This window comes from Balaenoptera acutorostrata, chromosome 6 (assembly GCF_949987535.1).
Source record: "Balaenoptera acutorostrata chromosome 6, mBalAcu1.1, whole genome shotgun sequence".
Taxonomy (NCBI): domain Eukaryota; kingdom Metazoa; phylum Chordata; class Mammalia; order Artiodactyla; family Balaenopteridae; genus Balaenoptera; species Balaenoptera acutorostrata.
This window is the reverse complement of record NC_080069.1, coordinates 111,844,875-111,870,106: the sequence shown is the minus strand read 5'-3', so window position 1 is coordinate 111,870,106 and position 25,232 is coordinate 111,844,875. Positions and strand designations below refer to the sequence as shown.

The 25,232-nt window shown below is 37.4% G+C and overlaps 1 protein-coding gene across 2 annotated transcripts in view; it reads left to right on the top strand.

Moving 5' to 3' along the window:
• C5 (complement C5) overlaps nt 1-25,232 on the top strand; it is an 80,821-nt gene that overhangs the window by 10,055 nt on the left and 45,534 nt on the right. For both annotated transcript variants that reach the window (XR_009008655.1, XM_007178108.2), the window contains exons 4-18: nt 1,559-1,629; nt 2,855-2,946; nt 4,946-5,028; nt 7,347-7,437; nt 9,259-9,373; nt 10,956-11,082; nt 13,288-13,403; nt 14,969-15,154; nt 16,363-16,566; nt 17,852-18,061; nt 18,183-18,332; nt 19,403-19,532; nt 21,218-21,280; nt 22,386-22,583; nt 24,837-24,927. Coding sequence is in view for 1 of the 2 variants with exons in the window: in XM_007178108.2 (XP_007178170.1) it covers nt 1,559-1,629; nt 2,855-2,946; nt 4,946-5,028; nt 7,347-7,437; nt 9,259-9,373; nt 10,956-11,082; nt 13,288-13,403; nt 14,969-15,154; nt 16,363-16,566; nt 17,852-18,061; nt 18,183-18,332; nt 19,403-19,532; nt 21,218-21,280; nt 22,386-22,583; nt 24,837-24,927 (1,927 nt within the window). In the remaining variant the exon portion in view is untranslated. The remainder of the gene's footprint in view (nt 1-1,558; nt 1,630-2,854; nt 2,947-4,945; nt 5,029-7,346; nt 7,438-9,258; nt 9,374-10,955; nt 11,083-13,287; nt 13,404-14,968; nt 15,155-16,362; nt 16,567-17,851; nt 18,062-18,182; nt 18,333-19,402; nt 19,533-21,217; nt 21,281-22,385; nt 22,584-24,836; nt 24,928-25,232) is intronic.

Sequence of the window (25,232 nt, the reverse complement as noted above, 5' to 3'; positions counted from 1 at the left end):
CTACCCCTGGAATTTTACATTTACTTGTGTCATCTCGTGTTTGCCTCTCTCCTCCACTCCATTAGAGGGATTCCATGTCTGATTTGTCACCACCATATCTCTGTGCCTAGCATAGTGTCTGCACATAGAAGGCATTCAATATACATTTTAAAATTAATAAGCTATATCTTTGGTACAAAAAAATTATTGATCTTGCCTTTGATACACCATTGCTATGAAGACAAGATTAATTTTCTAACCTAACACAAAATGGGTTAGAAAGTGGACAAGTAGTAGCCGTAGAAATAATGTAAAATAAAAATAATAAACATTTATTGATTAGTTATTATGTGCCGGGTTATGCAAAAGCTTTGTCTCATTTAGGCTCACATACTATGTAGCAGATGCTAGCAGTCCTATCTTACAGATGCGGGAACTAAGGTGTAGAGGGATTAGGTATCCTGCTCTGGGTCACATTAGACAGTGGCAGAGGCAGGAGTGAAACGAAAGTTTTGAACTCGAGGGCCTGAGCTCTTTTGTGGCATATTGCCTCTGGCAGCATCCCAGTGATGCTCAGGCCTGGACCAGGTATGTTCATAAAGCAGGAGGGAGGACTCGAGGAGGGAGACAGGGGTGAGGGGACAGCAGAGTGAACGGATTTACTGAGCATTTTGCTTTGATCTTATGGTATAGTGAAACCAATTTTAGAGCGCTTAACTCGTGGCTTCTTGTGTAGAGCTTTGCATCATACCGACCCTTTAAAAGGTTTATGGCATCGGATCAATTTTATTTTGTGGTTAAAGTTTTGGCCATGAAATGATTTGAGCATCAGTAAAACCCTAGAGAAATTATAATATGTCATTGGAAGGGACTAGATCAGCATGTCTCAAGCAGCTATGAGTTAAAAGCTAAGCTGATGCTTTTGTTTAAAAGGTGGGGATCTATTAACTGACAGAAAGAAGTGGAAGAGAACTAATTGTTATTGAGCCCCTGCCATTATTCTTTTAACAATGAGAGAACAATTGTAGGATCTGGCTCAGTAAATATAACAAAACCATAGAATTCAATGCTATCTTTAGTAACAATAAGAGACAATTTGGGGCCTTGTTGTAAGAGTGTATAATGTCTGAAACAAACTACTTAATTTTCCATTAAAATCTTCAACTTTAATATGAGACAATTTATTATACTCCGATATAACCATATGGTAGACACCACTATTTTGCTACTATGAAATTCTTTATAAACAGTGGCCTAATTACAGATATAACTAATTTTGTACTATATATTTGTTCCCAAAAAGATGTATGTAAATATATTTTAATAAAGTGAACTGTACTTTAAATTCACTAGAAAGTAGCTCTTTAAAGGAATCCAAAAGGATTCTCTTTAAAAGAAAAAAATCATTTGTATGTATATGTCTACAAACTAACTTTTTCTTTCTTTTAAATATGAATTTTCATGTATGACTGTGTATTGAATTTTTTAAATGAGGCTCATCTCTTTTAAGGGTGATTATTGTAAAAAATCAAAATACTGTGCTTAGCAAAGTTTTTGATGATATCAATTATTCTTACAGTAAAGGTTAGAGTTTATTCACTGAATGATGACTTGAAGCCAGCCAAAAGAGAAACTGTCTTAACTTTCATAGTAAGTATGTTATTTATTTGGATGAGATACTCTGTTCCATAATCCTGCCCTCATACCATACTAACTCATTGTGTTCAGGAAATGATTATTGAACACTTTCTGTGAGTATAAAATTGTGGGTTTATACCTCTACAATATGTAAAAACCTCATGAAAATGAAATCTCAACAAGTTATGTTTTGAACTAAATCATTTAAATATATCCTTCATGATTTATTTCTTGAAGAACACTGATCAATCAGTAAGAATTAATTGAATACCTATTATGTATGAGATTTTTTATTTGTACAATACACTTGAGCAGTTTAGACTTTAGTAACTAACATACTAACACATGAAAAATAGTACTAACCCATGAGATAAAGATCAACTGTTATTAGCTTTTCATCAGCCATGACATATGTAACAGATGATATGCACGTGTGAAATAAACTCCCATGGTCTTCCCAATTCGTGTCACAACCCTACAAATTTTTGTGGGGAAATAACTGCTCACCTATTAACAGTAGGTGTACTAGTAATTGGTCCTTCACTATAGGTTGCAGCACCTTTCCTCCTACTCAAAAAACCAAAAAGCTGAAAACCTTAACAGAACACAAATGAAAAAGAGGATTGTATAGGAATAACCTTGAATCCTTCATAACTTACAAAAATCATAAAACTTTCACAAACTTTAACATCTGACTATTTTATAATGAATTACTTGAGAAGCATCCAGAGTGTTCCAAGATTGTGGTGGATAACTATTGACATAGACTGCAAACTTACAAAATGTCTAGCTAATAAATGCATTTTACAGCATATTTGCTTTGGAAAGCTTCAGATGAACACATACAAAATTTAGATTCAGGTATCTGTAAAGCATGTAAGTTCATATTTGGTTCATTATAACATCAGTTTTTGTCATACTTCTTTTTTTTTTTAGTCGTACAATAGAGAGTTGAATCTTCTAGATAACTGAGACTAGGATACCCTGGACACTGATTTACTTTTTTTTTTTTTTTCTGCTGAGGCAAGAGATGGAAGAGGGTCCAAAAAGAGGGAGGGAAGTGGCTTAAATGAACCATATTTGCATTTCACAACATTTAAATGATTTTCCCCCTTCGTATTTAATTTGAAGACATGGATATTTGTTAGTAAATATTTCTGTAGATCAAAGACAATATAATCAGTTAATTTTTAAAATGTGATTTATGTGATTTGAGGTTGTTTGTTTTTATTCAAAGGATCCTGAAGGATCAGAAGTTGACATGGTAGAAGAAAATGATTATACTGGAATTATCTCTTTTCCTGACTTCAAGATTCCATCTAACCCTAAGTATTTTAAAGTATTTGTTAATAAAGTTTTCTCTAAAAAGCACATCTGGAACTTCTGGTTGGGAGGTAGATAACCAATCAAATGGAGCCACCTAGTGTTAACAAAGAGGAGGTGAAATGAGGATATGCAAACTCTTTTCAAGTCTAATTAGAAGCTAGGCTCAGGTTCTGGCAAAACAAACAAACCACTCCCAATACTTCTTACCGATCCTCTTTACGTATAGAAATTAAAATTTGGAAGAGGCAAAAAACAGTCCCCAGGCCTTTTTGTTTTCTTCCGATGAAAACCGTCAACCCTCCACCCTTCAAGGAATCTAATAGACTATCCGTCTAAAAGGCTGGTATTGTCCCATGCCTAGCTCTGAGAGTTGTAAAAATATTGGTCCCCTGTAGTCTTTACTGCACAGAATACCAGAAGACAGTTTTCAAGAGGGAGGGTGTTATTAATTTCCTCCATTTGGCCACATGCTAAAGGATTAAGAACAGAACCCAATGTGAAAAAAATTTAGTGAACACATTCCTGGTATATGCAAAGTACAACGGGAATGAGAAATTCAAAACAGAAATAAAGAATCCACAGTCCCTGTCTCCAAGGAACTTAGAGGAGGACAAATAAGTGCACCTATAAAATGACTACAATATCACTTTAAAGCAAAATCTTTTTATGGTCATTTTTGTCTGCCCTCTAGAATGGAGTTTGCAGTTAATTCACTGTACTGAAAATTTTCTAGAAATTTGGATGAAATTGGGGGATTTAAATAATTTGGATAATTTTTAAATTTTGTACTTCCTTGAAAATATTACATGCTCCATAGCACAGAATTTATCCAATTATTTTATAATTATTATCATTTCTCCAACTTCATCTTATGTCATTTGCTCCATGACAGATTATGTCAGCCATGACCAGTATTGTCTTACCCCAGTACATTTGCACATGTTGTCCCCTCTGCTTAGAATGTATTTCACCTTGCTCTTTACAAGTCTGGCTTCCTTTCATTCTTTAGGACACAGGGTAAATGCTCCCTTTTCAAAGAGGCTATCCCTGGATGCATTATCTAATGTAGTCTCTCTCTTCCTTTTACTCTCGTGTTTATTTTCTTCATGGCACTTATCTCAGTTTTGTAAGTAATTATTTATTAATTTACTTGCCTTTTATTCCCTACCAGACTGTAAACTCCTTGAGGACAGGGGTCTTGTCCGTATTGGTCACTTTTGAATCACTAGCACCTCAACATAACAGGCACTTGATAAATGTTCTTTGTGTAAATGATGACGATAACCATAATATTAAACTTTATTGATTGCATAACCAATGTGCAAGATAGATTTTATTTTTCCCATTTCACAAATGAATCTAAGTAATTTTCTCAAGTCCAATCTGCTACTAAACGTGAAAGTGGGAATTTGGACTCCCATGGACTAGTAACTCTGGGAAGACAGGATCCCTTCTATCTTCATTTTTTATCTCCAGTGCTTAATCCAGTTCTCAGTCAATATTTTTGAATGAAGGTTGTTAAACTCAGATCATTTTCCTCTTTAAACAAACCATATTTTGTCCCCAACCAAAATTTCGTTTATGTGAAGTGTGAATTTTATCATCTGGATAGGCTTGACCTGTATTATATGTTTCTAGAGACATTGTTATGGATTTTCTGCTACAGGGTGGATTTTAGTATTATGTTAGTATAATTAAGCTCCAGGATTAGTAAATTTTCAAGTATCATAAGCTCTTCAAATCAAAGCTATTATATTGAGATAAAAATACCTGAAAAAAATCACAGTGTATGAAAACTAATTACTAAACAATTTCTATTATCTTGAAAATGCTCAGTTATTTCTGTTTATTGCTTTTAAATCTGTCATCGAAAAAAAAGTACGTAGGCTATATGCACCTTTACTTACCTTTCCCTCTTTAAAATGGGAATTGATTAGATTTTCTTTGGGTGAATTAAAACCATTTGATGACTTCTGTAATTATAAATATTTTGCTTCCATAGATATGGTGTGTGGACAATTCGAGCTAAATATAAAGAAGACTTTTCAACAACTGGAACCGCATATTTTGAAATTAAAGAATATGGTAATTTCTGACAATTAAAAGTTTACCTATAAAGAGTTAGTATTTTTGCAATAATTCTTTTCATGAATGAACTTAATGCAAAATCACTCCCAGATGAAGATGAGGCCACTTGCAGGTATGGTTAGAAGTACTGCTCAAGGGGGTGGGAAGAGTTGTCCAAATGCCTAGGCTCTAGTTCTAGCTGCCCTAGGTAACCCTGAACAAGCACACCAGTCTCTCTGGACTTGTCTTCCTCTTTATAGAGCCTCAAGAGACGTAGTCCCCTGAGGAACTTGACTAGTTAAGGTCCTTTCCAGAATTATGATTTTAGGAGAAACTTAAACAATCAGAGTTGAGGTGAACAGAACCTGGTAAGACTAATAGATGATTTACTCAATTCATTACAACCAGTTAGTGACAGAACAAGAACATTTGGATTTCCTTACCCCTAGTCCAGTGCTATTTTCCTTCTAGCTCACAAATTCCTAATACATTGATCCAAAAATTTAAGATATTCTTATTTTGAAATCAATTATATTAATGGACTAATAATTAACATATAAACAGCTTAACCTTTCCATTTCTTGTGGTTGTTTACTAGAGTATTTGTGTGCTCTGATATCAAATTTAACTTTCTTTTTCTTGAAGTCATTTTTTTTATTCCCCAGGAGACTCATAATAATGTGGCGAATAAACAACACGAATTTTAACAATTAACAAACGGTGACAAAGCAAATTTATTATAATGAAACTCAACTTTAAAAATTATAGGCTCCAAATAACATATAATCCTGACTGATCCCCCTTCCTCCAAGTGTTTTTGCTGCTTCTTGTAGATATCTAAAATTCATCCACCTCTTATTATCTGCAGCCACCCATTGATTTTACCAACAGGCTCCCTCCTGGTCTACCGCAACCCCCGCTAATTGCTGTCTCTGCTTCGAAGATATTCTCGCTTGGTATTAGCCAAAATAACCTTGGAATGCAAACTTTGTCATGTTATTTCTCTATTGAAAAGTCCCCAGTATCTCCTCATTCCCACCTCCTTTTCAGCCTCATTTATACCACTCCAGGAATGGTGACTTTGCATTTGATGTTCCACCTGCCTGCAACACCCTCCCTCTCCCTCTTGCCTAGCCAACTCCTACTCACCTTTCAAGTCTCAGTTGAAAAGCCATTTATTCAGTGAAGTTTTCCCTAAATTCTCTTTCCTGGGAAGGATTCCCTGTACTTATTTATATCAGTTTTCATAACTGTCATCTGTCATTTAGGTGTTTGTGTAATTCTTTGTTTATGCCTGTCCTCCCTGCTTGACTGTGAGCTCATTAAGGGCAGGGTTTGTGTCTTGTTCATTGGTATATCACTGTTGGCAGGAGTATGCAGGCTACATGGCACCTAGGTACTGGACGAAAGGATGAAATATTTTCCTCTACTTCATATCCTGGGGAGAACACATCTGCCTTGATCTTTAATAACATAGGAATGCAGCCCAGAGCAACAAATTGCGTTGCTCTTTTTCTTCTGTTTTTCACCATCTAGAAAACACGTAAGCCATATCTGAAGCCAACTATCTCACTTACTCTCCTGTGTCAGTCTTTGTCTACAATATCAAGGTCATACAATCACCCAATTTTCTACTAACTGTTGTGCAGGTTAATAGAATCTGTAAGCCTCAGTATACAGTCTGAGTTAATATAAAGAGAAGACAGTGCCATTTTGACAGGTGAAATTGTTTTCTCTTGGGCAATCAAGATTCCAAAAACAGGAAAAAACCCTCCTTCCTTTCTGCCCTAATTTTTAATTTTGCATGAAAGTTCTTTCTTGTAGCTAATTGTAAGCTCTCTCTTCTTGACTAAAGTGAGAGTTTTATGTTGGAATTTGGAGACTGGATGGATTTTTCTACTAGACAAAAAAGGGAAATATTAAATAAGCAAGAAATTTCTTTTTCCATTTTGAAAGTAATAAACATTTGTTGAGCACGTACTATATTTGCAATTCATGAGAAGGATGAGAGGGGGAGACATACAAAGATAAAAAGAGAATAGTCTTTTTTGTTTCCAGGAGCCAATACTCTAGTGGAGGAAATAATCGATTGCCTATAATAAGTGCTGAAATCAAAGTATAAGTAAAGTGCTTCCAGTACATAGAGGATGGATTGACCTCTGATTGGTAGAATGGGAGGCTCCCCAAAGATAGTGTTGTTGTTGATGATAATGATGACAAGGTGGATGTTGTGCTGATGTAACAGCTTATCCAACTAATCCAGAAATACAGTTGGTTGCTATGATTTAAAGACTATAAATTAAATGGTAATGTTGCCTCTTTGTTTTTATTTTCAGTGATGCCACACTTTTCTATCTCAATAGAAACAGAAAATAATTTCATTGGTTATAAGGACTTTAATAATTTTGAAATTACTATAAAAGCAAGGTAAGAAAGTTTTTTTTTTTTTCAGATTATCTAGCTAAACTGAGTTCCAACTCTGGTGACAGTTGCCCAGAGTGAGATGTGTGATCTTTTTCCAGTTTTATTGAGATATAATTGACATATAACATTGTGCAAGTTTAAGGTGTACAATGTGTTGAGTTGATAGATTTATATATCACTGAGATCTGTGATTTAGTGGCAATGTCTTCCATGACTTTGAAACCGACTGATTGAGAAGACACCATGCCTATAGTTTATTAGCTCATACTGATTTTAGCTGATTCTGATTTTAGCTTTGTTGGTTACTCACCAGAGGGGGGAAAAAAATCCTAAAGATTTAAGTTCAATGTGTATGTTTAGGAACCAGCATGACTTAGGATATTGGGACTGAGATATGAAACCTTCACTTCTTGTCATTTTTAATGGCTTAATCAGCCAGCTAATGCTGCGTAACTACTCTAAGATCCAATGCCTTAAAACCATAGCCATTTACGAGTCAGCTGGGCAGTTCTGCTGACCTGGGCCAGGCCGACTTCAGTGGGGCTCGCCCATGTGCCTGTAGTCAGTTGGCAGGTCAGCTGGGGGCCAGCTGGTTTAGGGAGGTCTTACTCACATGCCTGGCAGCTGGCTAGCAGTTGACTGAAGCTACAAGGATGATTGGACCATGTGTGTTTCTCATCAACCAACTGGCTAGCCTGTAACAGCAGCACTGCTCAAAGAGAGAAAATGGGAGCATAAAAGTCCTCTTGAGGTTTACACTTTGGGACTGGCACACCATCACTTCCAACACATTCTTCTGACCAAAGCAAATTACAAGACCAGCGCAAAGGAAATAGACTCCCTTCACACCCAAGGAGCTGCAAAAGTGGTGGATACATGGGGAGGTGGAGAATTGGGGTTATTTTTGCAAGCAATCTACCACAAAAGCTTAGGTCATTTAAAAATGACAATGTACTGTAGTTATTAATAACATTAACCAATTTATATAACTATATGTGTCAGGCACTTTTGAAAGCACTCTGTATATATTAGCTCATTTAAGCTTTATGAAAACTCTATGAGGTAGATACTCATTACAAATACAAATGTGGGTAGATACCCACATTACAAATGGAAAAACGGAGGTACATAAATGTTAAGTAATTTGCCCAAGATCATACAGCTAGTAAGTCACTTGGCCTGTCTCGTTCCAGAATCCATGCCCTCAAATGCCACCCTATACTGCCTCTCTTACTAGCATTTATTGCTCAAATAGAGTGTTTGTCCCTTAATCTAAACCAGCATAAAAGGCTCACTTGACAGAGAATTGTAGAAATTGACTTCTTTTAATGGAGAGACTTACTTTTTTTGTTCAAACTATGAATAAGGAAAGTTAGCTCTTGCTATAGTATTTGCTGTGCAGAAAGTTTTCTTTATTATTACTTTAATTCTAAACTAAAAAAGGAAATATGCAGTTAGAATTTTAAAAAAGAACATATAACTGTGAGATCGGACATGCTGCTTTTAAAGACATAAAAGAGGATAAAGAGCAGCTCTCCACTGGTATCAAAATCATTGAGGAAGTGATGTGTCCTGTAAGAAAGGGCCCCAGACCTGACTCTTTTGATCTCCTCAAGATCAGTTTTTTTCATCTAGCACATAGTAATAAAAATCTGTACTTTGGCTTTATTATTGTAGCTTTATGAGGATGAAATATAACAGTGGATGGAAGGCACTTTAAAGTGTATCAAGTGCTTTATGTAATTTTGAATTGTTATATTTTATCCAGATTTTATTATTGTAACCCTGTTAGCAAAACAATTTTATGGTATGATTGTTTGACAGATATTTTTATAATAAAGTCATCAACGAGGCTGACGTTTATATCTCTTTTGGAATAAGAGAAGACTTAAATGATAATCAAAAAGAAATGATGCAAAAAGCAATGCAAAGCACAATGGTAAGAGGTTCACTTGTACCTAAAGATCCATCATGAATGCTAGAGATGGAAAGTGACTTCAGAATCATCTAGTCCAATCTCTCATTTTATATAGGTGTGGAAATTGAAACTTAAAATCCTCCGTTGGTTTTTCACTATCCTTAGGATAAAGTTCACTTTCCTTGGCATCAGCTCCCCTCGCCAGCCCATCTCTCCCTTTCTTCTCCCTTGCACTGGTCACTCCAGTTTCTCAAAATTACCCTAGTCTCTCTTGCCTCCAGGTCTTTGCAGAGCTGCTTCTTCTGCTTGGGAATGCTCTTTCCCTTTGTCCCCTCCTGCCTCTTCTTTGCCCAGCTAATTCCTTCTCATTCTTTGTCTCAATGTGGACACACTTTCTACTCCCTCAGGCCTTGAGTCGCTCTCAGTGGAGCACGTTTCACACTTTATTGCAGTGGTTCTCAACCAGGGATGATTTTTACCCCCAAGGGGACATTTGGTAATGTCCAGAGACATTTGTGGTTGTCACAACTGGGGAAGAGGATCATACGGGAACTTAGTGGGTAGAGGCCAGAGATGCTGTGAAACTCCTTCAGGGCAGTGCCCCACAACAAAGAATTATCCTGTCCAAAATGTCAATAGTGCTGAGAAACCCTTCTTATTGTAATGGTTTATTTACTTCTCTATCATTCTCTACACAAAACTCTTTGGGGGTCTGAATCATTCCCATTGTATGCCCAGAGACAGCCTCATTCATGGCAAAAAGTAGGTGCTCTATAAAAATTTATAAGTGAATGAATGAACTCACTGGGAAGTTATTGGTCCATGGTTAAGGGCTAGTGGTTGCTGGAGCTCAGAGTAGAGCCCTGGTCCCCTTTTCTCTAATTCAGTGTTCTTTACATTATACTGTGGATGGTAAGGGTTCATGTCATTTTGCTCACTGCTGCATATCCACATAGTTTGTATCATCAGTAATTTAGCCTTTGTTCTTTCAAGAGACAGTTTTATTTCTTTAAGATATAAATTAAATGCCTCTTTTTAATGCAAGATTCTATGTTAGACGCTGAGATTTAAAGCTACATAAGACAAAATCCCTGGCCTCATAGCACTCAATCTCAGAAGAAAAAAGAAGGCAAAATATATTTTACTGTTGTGGTTAATAATTAAATAATATCATGTGACTTAACCCCATATCCCATTACCCATTGTGTGTTTTTAAATTAGCGTTTCAAGATATAAGCAGCAAAGTACAAAGTAAATATCATAAAACCCCATAAACTCTCAGTTAAGAACAAAAGTAAGCTGAGAGCTCTAGAAAGATGAATGACTCAGTGATTGGAAGAAGTCATCTTTGCCAGCTAGTACAAAAAAGACCTGTGGAATCAAATGATGTTTAAGACTCTTCCGTGTCAAAATTCTAAACAAATAGATTAGAAAATAACATTCTGGGCTTAACTGTGGACTCATTTACTCACTTTAGTGGTGACGATAAAGCATTCCTCTGACATTTGTCTTCAATTGAGAGGCTAGTAAAGGCACATTTTGTTCATTTTTTCCTTATAAATTCTTCTGTGAAATAACTCTTTCATTTTCCCCCTTTAAACAGTTGATAGATGGAATTGCTCGAGTCACATTTGACTCTGAAACAGCAATTAAAGAATTGTCCTATGGCAGTCTAGAAGATTTAAACAACAAGTACCTTTATATTGGTGTGACAGTCATAGAGTCTACAGGTGAGTTTGGTTTTTTTTTAAACTTTCTCTTGGGAAATATTTAGACAGCATATTCAAGGTATAAATAATTTCTACAGTTCTTTCACAGTTTACTTCCTTTTATAGTTAAGTTTTATTTTTTACATCATTAAAAACTGGGATTAGAGTATAGCTGTGCCACCCCCTAGTCACTGTGTCTCTATTGCCTCACTGGCAAGAATGGGATAACACCTGCCCATTTGGTATTCCAAGTGGGTCTGCACCTTATCTGACGTGAACATCTGGCACCCTGATTTTCTCACCCAGTGAGAATCAAAATCAAAGAGATTATGGGTGTAAAAACATTTGATAAATTACCATGCAAATGAAAGTTATTACTACTATCATTGTTTTCGTCCCCTTAGCTGTACAATGATGGAGTTGAACAAAGTGCATCCTAAAGCCCTTTTCTTCTGTAATAGTCAGTAATTCTATCTAAAATTGGAGGTAATGTTTCTAAAATAGATCCAATAATAGCATATCCCTCATAGGGTTATGGTGAGGATCAAAGAGTCAGTATATGCAAAGCACTTAAAACAGCACCTCTTCTTCCTCCTCCTCCTCGTCCTCCCCCTTCCCCTTCACCCTTCCCTCCTCCTTTTTGTCCTCCCCCTCCTCCCTCTTCCTCATCCTCTCCTCCTCCGCCTTTTCCTTCCTTCTCCTCCTTTATCCTCCTCCTTCTTTTCTCCACCTACTTCTTTCTTAGCATTCTTAACACCTTGTCTAGTACTCTTAATCCTCACTCCAATGGTTTTAATAGTTATTAATTATTACTCCAAGTTGGGTTACTTTGTCTTACTTCTGATATGTCTTGATTACTAATGTAACTTATATTTTCAGGTCTATATTTAATCCCCAACCAACCTTGAACAAATAATTTAACCACACTGAGGCCACTTTTTTTTTCAATAAAATGACTGTTAGACCAAATTATTCCTAAGTCCCCTTCCATCTCTTTAAATTTGTCCTTCTGGGGTAGCAGAATGAAGAATTGAGGTAATTATCGAGTTACTAAGCACTTTGTATGCATCTGATGCTCAATAGATGTGGGAGAATGATGATGACTTTATACTCCCTGCCCTGGCTGTGTTTTTGACATTGTTTTAATGTTTCTTTCTTACTTTTATTTTTCTCAATTTATTACAAACAAATTCAGTTTAAGCAATATTTATTAGGTATGCAAAGAGTGCTGATAAATATGCAGGCTTACAAATATTAATGATGCGTAATCCCAGTACTCAAGTGGTTTACAAACAAGCATTAGCTATAAGACAAGTAAACAAAGAACTCTGAACAAGAAGGAATTCCATATGTGCTCTAAGAAAAGTGCTTAATGGTACTGACCTTCAGAAGAAGATGAGCTCCTAGGTGATTGTTGAGCAACCAAGAACGGTGTCCTGAAGATGACTGGTCTTGTCTTGAAAGATAAGTAGGGTTTTGAGGCAGGGATAACAGCCAGGATGAAGTGGGCCACCCTTCACAGAGTGGACATACCAAGAGTGGGAGGTGAAGCTTGACCTTTGAGAATAGCAGATTATTCCTTTCCTGAAGTATAGGATATATATGTAGGGGTATTAGGGATGTAATACTGGAAAGGAGTTTGGGGATACTAGAGCTTTGTATATCACTCTTAATAGTTTAGCTTAAGTTTTAGCTAATGGGTAACAAACACTATTGGGGTCTTGCCAGTAGACCCTCTGGGTTCTCTCTACCTCAAGCTCTCCTTTTATGTCTTCTCCACTTCTCTCCATATCCCTGCTCTCTAAAGGTGAATGCCCTGTAGGGCTTAGTCTCTGGCCTACCCTTTCTTCTCTCCTTAGTCTCTGGCCTACCCTTTCTTCTCTCCTTAATGCCTTATACATATTTAACTGAAACTCAGGCCACTGGTGAAAAGTGGTGTCCCTTCCTCGGTCCAATCCTATTGCTCTACTTCCACAAGGACCATCTCTGCCCACAAGCCTTGTGCGTAAGGCTTTGGAAACTCCTGAGAAGAGTTTAGACTCTTCTCTGCACTGCCCCTCTGAACCAAGACCCATATCCTACTTGCTGTTGGTAAATGAATGAGTGCAGGAATGGAGTGAATGAATGAATGAGTAGGTCTGTGGAGACATATGAACACAAAATAGCTCCCCACACAGATCAGTACACTCCTAAAAAAGGTCAACATAATCCTTGTCATTTCTTTAGGTGGATTTTCTGAAGAAGCAGAAATTCCTGGCATCAAATATGTCCTTTCTCCCTACAAACTGAATTTGGTTGCTACTCCTCTTTTTGTGAAGCCTGGGATTCCATTTTCTGTCAAGGTAGATGATGGGGGGAAACTGCTGAATGTGATTATCTTTTTCTAAAAATATGGGGGTGGCAAACGAAAGAAGGATGATGGAGAGGCAAATCACAGAGGGAACTCGTTCTGTGTGTGAAATCTGCCCCTCCGACTATGTGGTGGGCGGTGGGAAACTGCAAGCCAGCTTCAGCCTTGGGGATGATATCGACCCTTAGGGCAGTATCACTATTTAGTAAGATAGCCTGTGTTAAGCATTCCCTAAATGAGCATTGCATTAAATGATATGTAAATAAAGCCCCATAAGTTTATAGTTCAAAAAACAGTAAAGTTTAAAATTATTTGGCAACGTGCTCTTTAAAAGTCTTAAGACAGAGATAGCATTCCTTGAAAATAAACCCCTTTCTCTCACCATTTTTTACTTCCTGTGTGTCTCTGAGGGCGCATTTCTGTGCTTTTCACTCTGCATTCTCTTTGTACATAACTCTGTCTGATCTCATCTCTCTGTATTGTTCTCCATCCTTTCCATCTTGACACTTTCTGTCTGTCCCTGACTCTTTTCTCTGTTTTTCTTTCTCCTTTACAATATTTTCTCTCCTTCTTCCACTTTTCCTTTTTAAAATGCTGATAGTATGGAGTTAAAACATTCATTTGACCTTTTAATTATATTTTATTGAAGATTAGTATTCTATATTTTATTATATATAATATAAAACATGGTCTATTACATATATGTTTTATTATATTTATAAAATGGACATTTTTATTCCCTATCTTTTACAAAGCTAGAGTAGAATTTTTTTATTCTTTGAAGATGTGTTGCTTTTAAAAATCAACTTTAGGATAATTAAAATGGGTTATTTGTTACTTACCGTAGGTCACTGGCCTTTAAGAGAAAAAAAATTTACTAGACCACAAGCAAGCTTTGGACATGCTTATAACTTCTTATTATATATACAACATATTTAATAATATATAACATATTACTATATAATGCATATGGTAATTTATAATATATTATGGAGTATATTAATATAATATATAATACAAGATCACAAAATATGTCACTATATAGAATTTATTATTTTAAAATATATTTTATATATTTCATATCACATATACAAATAAATAATATAAAATATATCTTTGTGGAAATTCTATATGTCCATATGCATAGCAATGAGAGGTAGAGTTTGAGAAAAAAAAAGATACATTTATTATTTCTCATATCCAAGAGAATCATTCCCAGAAGTGATTGCCTCATTTTTTCCTTTATCCAGTTCTCAACCAATTGAACACACACAGAAATTAAATAGCAGAAGACCTTATCACATCTACTTGGCAGACCTAATGTGATGATATTTATATTCTGAGTCTTCTCTATATACAGGGGAATCCATTCAAGAATGATTTAACTAAATAAGATTAAACCTTTCTATATATAAGCTGAGAAAATGCTTCTTTTTCCTGAATTGAATATGAATAATTTATACATTGGTGAGGAGGAGGGAAAATTATTTCAGAATTGTTATGCTTTAAAAGAAGTGATGAGCTCTTGAAATGAATTTGGACTGTTCTGACAAACAGGTGCAGGTTAAGGATTCACTTGACCATTTGGTAGGAGGGGTCCCGGTGACCCTGAGTGCACAAATGCTCGATGTAAACCAGGAGACATCCGACTTGGAGTCAAAGCAAAGTGTAACACGTTCCAGTGATGGAGTAGCTTCTTTTGTGGTGAATCTCCCATCTGAAGTGACGGTGCTGGAGTTTAAAGTGAGCTGAATTCTCCTGTTAAATTTTCTGGGACAGTGTGTACTTTTGACTGTGTGTTTTGGCCAATGTGCAGAACAAATGCGGCAGATTTTATACATGAGTCCAGTGAACAGTTCCACAATTTTGCATCCAAAAAAAGAAAAAAAAAGCACCAGAGGCAATCTGCAAATTCATTGAATGGTCCTTGAGGAAGATAAATCTATCAATTTTTTATTTGGGGTGAATCATTTTCTCTCATATCTGTAAGATTGTATTAGAATCTAGAAGTATCAAAATAGGTATAGCAGTGGAAATCAGTGATAGAAATATTCTCTGTTTCCCACCCCCCAACTTTTTATCTCTTTTCAGGGCCACAAAAGAGCCAAACGTGGAAGCCTCTCTTTTTTTCCAGCTGTATGAATCACTCTACCTTAGAGCTCCTTAATAGTCTTCTCTCCCAGCAAATAATATTTAGGTTCCCAATCCCAAATAAAAAATGAGTAAGTTAGTAATGCATGTCAATGACCCCAGCAGGCATAGATTCACTATCATCTACTGAGCCCGTATGAAGTGCTAGGCATTGTGCTAACCATTTTGCAGCTGAGGAAACAGAGGCTTTTAACCTTTCTTATGGTTAAATAACTTATCCAGACTTAATAAATGATGGTACTCAAGAGGCAAACCAATGCCTATCTCACTCCAGAGCATGAGCTATTAACCAACCCCTCTGCTGTCGAAGGCCGATATTGGTGCCATGATATCATTTCTGCCCCACTCTGTTTGTAAGCCCTTCTCTGTGCCACGACTTCACAGTGAAACTGGGCCAGAGAGTCTGTGTGATATCCATTCACGACTCCTGTCCCCAGTCCTCAGGACCTCCCCACTGCTACCCTTCCAACCCATAGGAAAAGGAGTCCCCAACTCACCATGACACTTCAGGAAGGGTGCCAATGTTTGTTCCACGAGCATCTTTCTCTCTTCACTTCACCAGACTTTCCCACCATGGCCCACAATCCCATATTATCCCAATTATTGTCCATAGCCTTTGTAAAGTTACTTGATACTGCAGCTGTACAAACACATTGGAGTAATGGATTTCTTTTTTCTTTAGAATTTGGTGTTGTGAATTTTACAAATTTATAAAGCAAAGAAAGGAATTGAAAATGTATGTTTCACGGAAAACATTACGTCACAGTCCATGTATCTTTTTTTACTTTTTTCCTTTTCAGGTCAGGACTGAGGACCCAGATCTTCCAGAAGAAAATCAGGCCAGCAAAGATTACCGAGCAATAGCATATTCATCTCTCAGCCAAAGTTATCTTTATATTGACTGGACTGAAAACTATAAACCTTTGCTTGTGGGAGAACATCTGAATATTGTTGTTACCCCCAGAAGTCCATATATTGACAAAATAACTCACTATAATTACTTGGTAAGTATAATAATGAAAGATTTATATCTATCTATTCCCCCACCTGATTTTCCTTTGCTTATAGAAAAGCGTTAGAATGATCCCTTACATATATTCTTACAAAGCACTTTCAAAAACATCATCTAATTTGATAATCAGTTTTTCAAAAGCCCTTGAGACAGGGCATGATTTTCATGACTACTTCACAGATGAGGAAACTGAGGGACAAAGAGGTTAAAGACTCACTACAGTCACTCAGCTGGGAAGAGGAAGGTGGTGATTAGATTAGACCTGGGAACCTCTGACTCTGTGTTATATGCCTTTCACCAAAGACAGCCTGATTCCTCCATAGAGAGAGCCTGATTAAATTCTCACATTACCTCTGCTCTACTTCATGGCCAAAGATTACACGCCTAGACCCATTTAAAATATGTGCATTTCATTGGAAAAGAGAGGGGACCCAAATCCTGCTCTTAAGGGTTGAGTCATATCATACCTGCTCCAGCAACATCCCTGTTACATCACTTAAATTAAACGGAGGTGTCAGTCAAGGCTGTCAGTGAAAGGTAGGAAAGAATGTAAAAAAAAGATTAAGGGTTTCCTGACAATTACCCAAGAAATGGAATTAATTATTCTGATGATCAGGCCAAACAGGTGCTGATGATTTTTTTCAACAGTTTTGAAGAAGAAATTAAAAAATAAATGAGGACCATACTGACTGATGAATAATTAGGGGACTTGTTTAGGGACTACGTACCAAAACCACATATACAGTCCTGTTCTCTAAGGACAATTTAAGGGATCTTTGAGGACATTTTGGCTTCATATGATTTTTAGGGTTTTTTTTTTTAACCTTACACCTCCAATTTAGAACCTAATCTCTGGCTTTAAAACTTAAGGCCAGAAATTAGGGAAAAATAAAATGCACTCTACCTCCTCATCTATATTTTTTAATCAACTAAACAAGGAGATGTTAATGACAGTGTGATGACTTCAAACAGATTTGAGGTCAAATTTTAGCTCTCTGAATTCGTAGCTAGGTGGTTTTGAACTGAAATCAGTATGACATTTAGTTAATTCCTGAACCTCAGTCCCTTTATCTGCACAATGGAGATAGTATTCCTATCCTTCTGGTTATTATGGGAACTAAAAGAGTTAATTAAATGTAAAGTTCCTGGCACATAGTAGGCCCATACAGTGTTAACTTTCTTTTTCTTTAACATAATTTCTACTCCAGCTCCAAGCTCCATCCTGAAGCAAATGTTTTGTTTTTGTAATTACCGTTGCTACTGCTGTTTATTTTTAGATTTTATCCAAGGGCAAAATCGTTCACTTTGGCACAAGGGATAAACTTTCAGATTCAGATTATCAAAGTATAAACATTCCAGTGACACAGAACATGGTTCCTTCAGCTCGTCTCCTGGTCTATTACATTGTTACAGGAGAACAGACCGCAGAATTAGTGTCCGACTCAGTCTGGTTAAATATTGAAGAAAAGTGTGGCAACCAGCTCCAGGTAAGCCACAAACTGTAAGTCACAATCCAACTTTCTTCTGAATAAAGGGGCTGTAAATGCAGCTATCTGTGAAGTTTTTGTGTCATACAAATGATATTTTCTCTTTCAAATGACCTTATAGGTTCATCTGTCTCCAAGTACAGATACATATTCCCCTGGCCAACATGTATCTCTTAATATGGTGACTGAGTTGGATTCCTGGGTGGCTTTAATGGCAGTGGACAGTGCTATATATGGGGTGCAAAGGACAGCCAAGAAACCCCTGGAAAGAGTTAAGTAGTGCATGGCCTTGGTTACTGGGGTGGCCCTATGCAGTGCTTCACAAAGTGTGGCCACTAGGGTAAGTCGTGGGGGAAGAATTAAGGGAAGACTAGACCTGCTTTTCTGTAATCTACTCAAAACAGTGACTCTTAGGAAGGTAAGCCATCCTCACGTTAGTCTCTAAAGCCCAGGTCTGTCCATTTTTACTTTTCCAAGTATGGAATTAAGCACTTTAAAAACATATGCCATGAGAGCAATTACATTCATGGGCAAAGTGCCATTGATTGGGAGGGTTTGGAGATTTGGGAGCAGGGAGCTTTATAGTAGCAGCAACAGAGAAGAATGAATAGGCAACCACTGGGGGTTTTTTGGGTTTTGTGTCCTTTTTTTACTCATTAAAATCTGTGGCCCAGAAGAATCTGAAAGTGATTCACTTCCCCTAAGTTCCCATTTATCTCCCCTAAGCTCTGCTTCTATTTTCTAGGCTTGAATTTCTTTGAAGGAGGAAGAAAGAACTGAGAAACTATTAAGTTAAAAACATTCAGAAAGGAAAAAACATTTGGGGTCAAAATTAAAACTGGAAAAAGCCTGCCCCCGCAAACAAGTTCTCACCCACTTAGAACCTAGAGCCCTCTTCCCCAAAATACAAGAGATTGTGTTCTTTTTTCTTTTAGCGACTTAAAAATTAGCTTGTTTATTAATTCATTTATTCATATATTCACTCATTTATTCATTTTTGGACATTATATTGATCGCAGTATGCAATCTGTGTACAAAACAGCATGGGGTCGATTTCAAAGAATCACCTCATCAAAGCTTAAGACTTAGTTCTTGATTTAATTTTGAATAGATATGTATTTCTAAATACAAAAGGACAAACTAAAGGAATGCAGTTGGGAAATTTGGTCTCTGCCCATTTGGTAAATGAGTGGGCTGTGCATTTCACAGATTTGTTAGAACCATGTAACAACTTGTACCTTTAGTTTTTCATAGGAATGATTTCCACATCTGAATAGGCTCACCATATTGCCTTTAGTTAATTCCTAAGAATTATTAAATTAACTAACTACCTCTGGACAGGTATTTCAAACTTTAGAGAAGAATGACCTGGGCTGCGGGGCAGGTGGTGGCCGCGACAATGCAGACGTATTCCACCTGGCTGGACTCACCTTCCTCACCAACGCAAACGCAGACAACTCCCAGGAAAATGGTAAAACACCCAGTACTTTTTGTTTATTCTTCAAATTGATTACTGAAATTTACATGGATGATTTGCCTCCCAGACCTCATTTTTGTCCCTCCTCCAGAATATTGTCTACACTGATCTTATAATGACATGACTAGGTAACGCCTCTGTATAAAATGTTTCATTAGCCTTCAAGATAAAGTACGAATTCTTTACTGTAATACTCAAGGCCTTCCACGATCCTCTCTCCAGCTCTTTCCAGCTGTTTCTCATCTCACTCTACATGACCTTATGTCTAAGCCATACAGAACCAAGTTAGTTATGGGTGGCACTAAGCTATTTTACATCTTTGGGCCTTTCCTTATTAGGACTGCTTTCCCTTTTATTAGCCTGGAGAAGCTAGAAGAAGAATCATCTCCTTGATTTGGCCTCTTCCCCATATAGAATTGATCATTGCCTCCTCCTTTAATAGGGGGAATACTATAGGGAGGACTAGATCTATTTTTAGCAGTTCATCACTGTACGTTCTTACACTTAATTACACATCTTGTCTCAGTCACTGCACTGGGAGCTCTTTAAGGGCAAGGACCACATCTTTTTTTTTTTTTTTTTTTTTAATGTTTCTGTTGCCTAACTTTTTTTTTTTTTTAATTAAACCTTTCTTACAACACTTCTTAATTTTATTTATTTATTTATTTTTGCTGTGTTGGGTCTTCGTTTCTGTGCGAGGGCTTTCTCTAGTTGTGGCAAGCGGGGGCCTCTCTTCATCGCGGTGCACGGGCCTCTCACTATCGCGGCCTCTCTTGCTGTGGAGCACAGGCTCCAGACGCGCAGGCTCAGTAATTGTGGCTCACGGGCCCAGTTGCTCCGTGGCATGTGGGATCTTCCCAGACCAGGGCTCGAACCCGTGCCCCCTGCATTGGCAGGCAAATTCTCAACCGCTGCACCACCAGGGAAGCCCAAGGACCACATCTTAATCATCTTCTTTCTGTGGTTTTAAAATTGTTCATAATTATACATGATACTATTATTTGCAGTGATATAAACACCAAAAATAATTAAAATACCATACCTAACAGAAACATGGCTCACTCTAAAAGCTTAGAGATTTCCTTGTAATCAGTGGATCAAAAAGGTTGCAGGGGGGCTTCCCTGGTGGCGCAGTGGTTGAGAGTCTGCCTGCCAATGCAGGGGACACGGGTTCGAGCCCTGGTCTGGGAAGATCCCACGTGCCGCGGAGCAACCGGGCCCGTGAGCCACAACTGCTGAGCCTGAGCGTCTGGAGCCTCTGCTCCGCAACAAGAGAGGCCGCTATGGTGACAGGCCCGCGCACCGCGATGAAGAGTGGCCCCCACTCGCCGCAACTGGAGAAGGCCCTCGCACAGAAACGAAGACCCAACACAGCCAAAAATAAACATAATAAATAAATAATAAATTAAAAATTAAAAAAAAAAAAAAAAAAGGTTGCAGGATTCAAAACCAAATTCAGATCAAACAAGTCAAACTGTGTGACAATAGATTGTGAGCTCCTCTAAAAACAAGTCACATTGAGATGTGTGGTGTGCGGTGCCTTGTCGAAAGCAGGCTCTCAGTATTTGTTGAATGAATGACGTGAATGTTTTAAAAAGTTAAATAATTTCAGGGAATTTTGTGGTTTTTGAGATTTTATCTCCTTTTTCCCCTTCTTTTTCTTTATCTTTTTAAAACAGATGAACCTTGTAAAGAAATTCTCAGGCCAAAAAGAACGCTGCAAAAGAAGATAGATGAAGAAGGTACTCTAAAAGTTTCATGTGATTGTCGAAAGGTTATGATCGTGTCATTCAAAAGCTGGAGAAAAGTAAACATTATCTAATTTCTCCTAATTCAAATAGAATGGGTGAAAAGAAAGATATGTACAGACATCTAGCTCACCACCCCTGGAAAGGTTAATCCAAATTAATCCAATAGTTCATTTGCCATAACCTTAATCTGAGGGAATAAGTCTTTGTTATTTCTATCTCTAAAATATAAAAGATTAACTTTTATTTGTCACAAATATTTCCTCTCTGCAAACTTCATCTAGTAATTAAAATCACATTCTTCCATTTTATTCTAACAAAATCCATGATTTAAGTAACTTTGAGATATACCTGGACGTCTATCTCTTATTGCATGCATTTAACAGTTAAGAGTATTTTAGATTATTTGGTGGGGGGGAAATAATCCCAACAGAAATTATTTTTAAGTATTATTTAAACAGAGATATGATAATTGGCAATGTTACAATAGAAAGAACATTGAACCAGGAGTCAGTGCCCTGAGCTCAACTAATAAGATGTTTATAGTAGTACAATAATACTTTCCATCTGTATATGAGTCATTTTAATTCTAACCTTCATTCTAAGTTTTAATGATATGAAAAGAGAGATACTGATTAATCGAAGCACTTATGATGAGGAAAGATGCCACTGGTGAAGAAATGTTTGAAACCACAAACCACAAGAAACGTTTGAAAACAATAGGATATTTAGCTTGAAGAAGAACATACTTGTATAGTGATGGTAACTATCTTCAGATATTTGCAGGCTTCTCAGATCATTAACTTATTTTACTCAAAGGGTGCTGAACCCAAGGCGCCAGTTTCAAAAGTCAGTCCTCAGCTTAGTTGCAGGAAGCCCTTAACCATTTAGTGCAAATCAGAGTGGACTACCTTATGGGGCCACATTCTCCCATTCCTAGGGTAGTTCCAAAGTGGGGCTGGACAGTCAACTAGCCATGGCTGTTGTGGGGCTGGGGTCCTGTGACAGCAGAAATCCAGTATCCCTCAAGAGCCTTTCTAAGCCTGAGATGTTTTGACTCTATGCATAATCAAGGGCACTTGAATTATTACCATTTCAGCTGCTAAATACAAATTTGCAAAGTTGAAGAAATGTTGTTATGATGGAGCCTATCGTAATGATGATGAAACCTGTGAGCAGCGAGCCGCTCGGATTACGATAGGCCCAAGATGCGTCAAAGCTTTCAAGGACTGTTGTGCCATCGCAAGCCAGTTCCGTGATGAAGAGCATCATAAAAATATCCACTTGGGAAGGCTACGTAAGTTTGACATTTTCTATTGGAAAATATGGGGAGCTTGATGTAATTTTATGCTTCCGAAAAAGGTGGTTTACATGCTCTATTTAAAACGGAAAGTAGAAAAGATAACTTGCAAATGCTGTTAAGAAAAAAATTTTGTTGTCATTTTTGGGAATCAGAAGAGGTATATATAATACAGAGTAGAGTGCACTAGTCCATAGTCAAGACCCAGGCAAGTTTGAAGCTGACTCATTCTATAAACGTGAATGATTATTTATCCTCTCTGAGCCTCAGTCTCCTCATTTTTAAAGCAAGAAGCTTGGGCCAGGTGATCTCTAATATGCCTTTTTTTAAAAAAAATAAGTTTATTTATTTATTTATTTTTGGCTGTGTTGGGTCTTCGTTTCTGTGCAACGGCTCTCTCTAGTTGTGGCAAGTGGGGGCCACTCTTCATCGCGGTGCGCGGGCCTCTCATTATCGTGGCCTCTCTTGTTGCGGAGCACAGGCTCCAGACGTGCAGGCTCAGTAGTTGTGGCTCACGGGCCTAGTTGCTCCGCGGCATGTGGGATCCTCCCAGACCAGGGCTCGAACCCGTGCCCCCTGCATTAGCAGGCAGATTCCCAACCACTGCGCCACTGGGGAAGCCCTCTAATATGCCTTTGAGTTCTAAAATTCCATGGTTCTGTGATATTACAACCATTAAAAATTCTGTTTATACCTATACTGACCACATATAGCAAAAGATTTCTAAATGTAGCATAACCTTAAATGTACTCACATAAAGTTGAAATCTTATTTCAATTTCAACCACAATATACATTTTCAGAATTTATAGAACTCTCATTAACATGTTTTCAGAACTTTTAGGACTTTCAATTCATTTATATACAGTCAAAACAAACAAAAGCAGAGTGACAGATCCTGTTTGATTGTTTTGCTTAACAGTATGTCTTTTGTTGTTGTTGTTGTTACTTTTTTTCTTTTTTTCAAAATTTATTTATTTATTTATTTTTGGCTGCGTTGGGTCTTCGTTGGCGTGCACGGGCTTTCTCTAGTTGCGGTGAGCGGGGGCTATTCTTTTGTTGTGGTGCGCAGGCTTCTCGTTGCGGTGGCTTCTCTTGTTGCAGAGCACAGGCTCTAGGTGCGCGGGCTTCAGTAGCTGTGGCACGTGGGCTCAGTAGTTGTGGCTCACGGGCTCTAGAGCGCAGGCTCAGTAGTTGTGGCGCATGGGCTTAGTTGTTCCGCGTCATGTGGAATCTTCCCGGACCGGGGCTCGTACCTGTGTCCCCCGCATTGGCGGGAGGATTCTTAATCACTGTGCCACCAGGAAAGCCCTTAACAGTATGTCTTAAATGTCATCATTCTGAGTGGGTACATTTCTGCAGAAATAAATTCTTGTGGCCATTTATCAAAACCAGGTTATTAGATATATTTAGGCTGTTTTCAGAGTTTTGCTTATTACACGCAGTATTTTTTATGAACAATCTAGTACATATCGATTTTTCGTGGTCCAGTTTTTCAACTCTAATCATCTGGGTTGGCATCAGCTGCCTGGAATTCAGCCTCTGTAGCTCCCTCCTCTCTGTCCCTTGTTCTAGACAGCTTGGCCTCCCAAACTCCCGTGGGTGGTGTTGCAACTCTGCCAGGGTCTGTATGGGTTTCTCTCCCTGCTCTAAAGCCTGTAAACTGCCTCCAGACAGTAAACCTGGATAATTTTAGGGTTCACCCAATCTGTCTCCCTTTTCTCAGGGATCACTGCCCTGGCTCACTTATGGTCTAATATTTGAAAGCTGTTGTGTCTGGTTTTCTAGTTTTTTTAAGGCAGAGGGGTAACTCCAGTCCCTATCAGTGCATCTTGGACAGAAGCAGACATTCTGTCCATTTTTATTAAAGAAAATATAAATAAATTTCTGAGGTAAGGCAGAGAATCATATAAACCTCCCTATTTTACAAAATAAAAACAATTATGCAATTTTTAAAATGCAAATAACTTTATAGACTAAATTAGTATCTTGTATAATTTCCGGAACATGAAACATTTAGCAATTTAAAAAACAAATTATTAAACATATTTTTATGCTTTATTCATTTTGTCAGTGCCACTAGTGGAGAAATCCTAAGGCCTTTATTGTTCTATTTTGAAATCACTAAACAAAATGTTTCATTGACCTTTCCGAAAATGCTTAAGCTATTGATTAATGTCCGTATTTTAAAATTCAGCTCTAAGTAGAATTTATGCTGTTTTTCCATAATCAAATATACTTTTTCCCCCAGATATAAAGACTCTTTTACCAGTAACCAAACCAGAAATAAGGACTTATTTTCCAGAAAGCTGGTTATGGGAAGTTCATCATGTCCCCAAAAGGTATTACGTTTCTTTGACATTTCTCTGAAAAATATGGGAAGATGCAAATATTCTGACCAAAAATCTGGAAATTACCCATTTCCCAATATTTTATTTAAGAGTTAAGATGATACCACCATTGGGTCAAATTTTATTTTACTTCTTTTTTTTTTAGCGTGTGATTTCTTCTAATAATTGGTTCCAGGTCATGATGAACTCTTGGGGAAGAAGGGTACCATTCCATTCAACTTCATTCCATTTCAGGTAGCCTTTACCAAGCACAACTGTGTGCTTTACACTGCATTACGCAGCTGTTTTCATCCTGA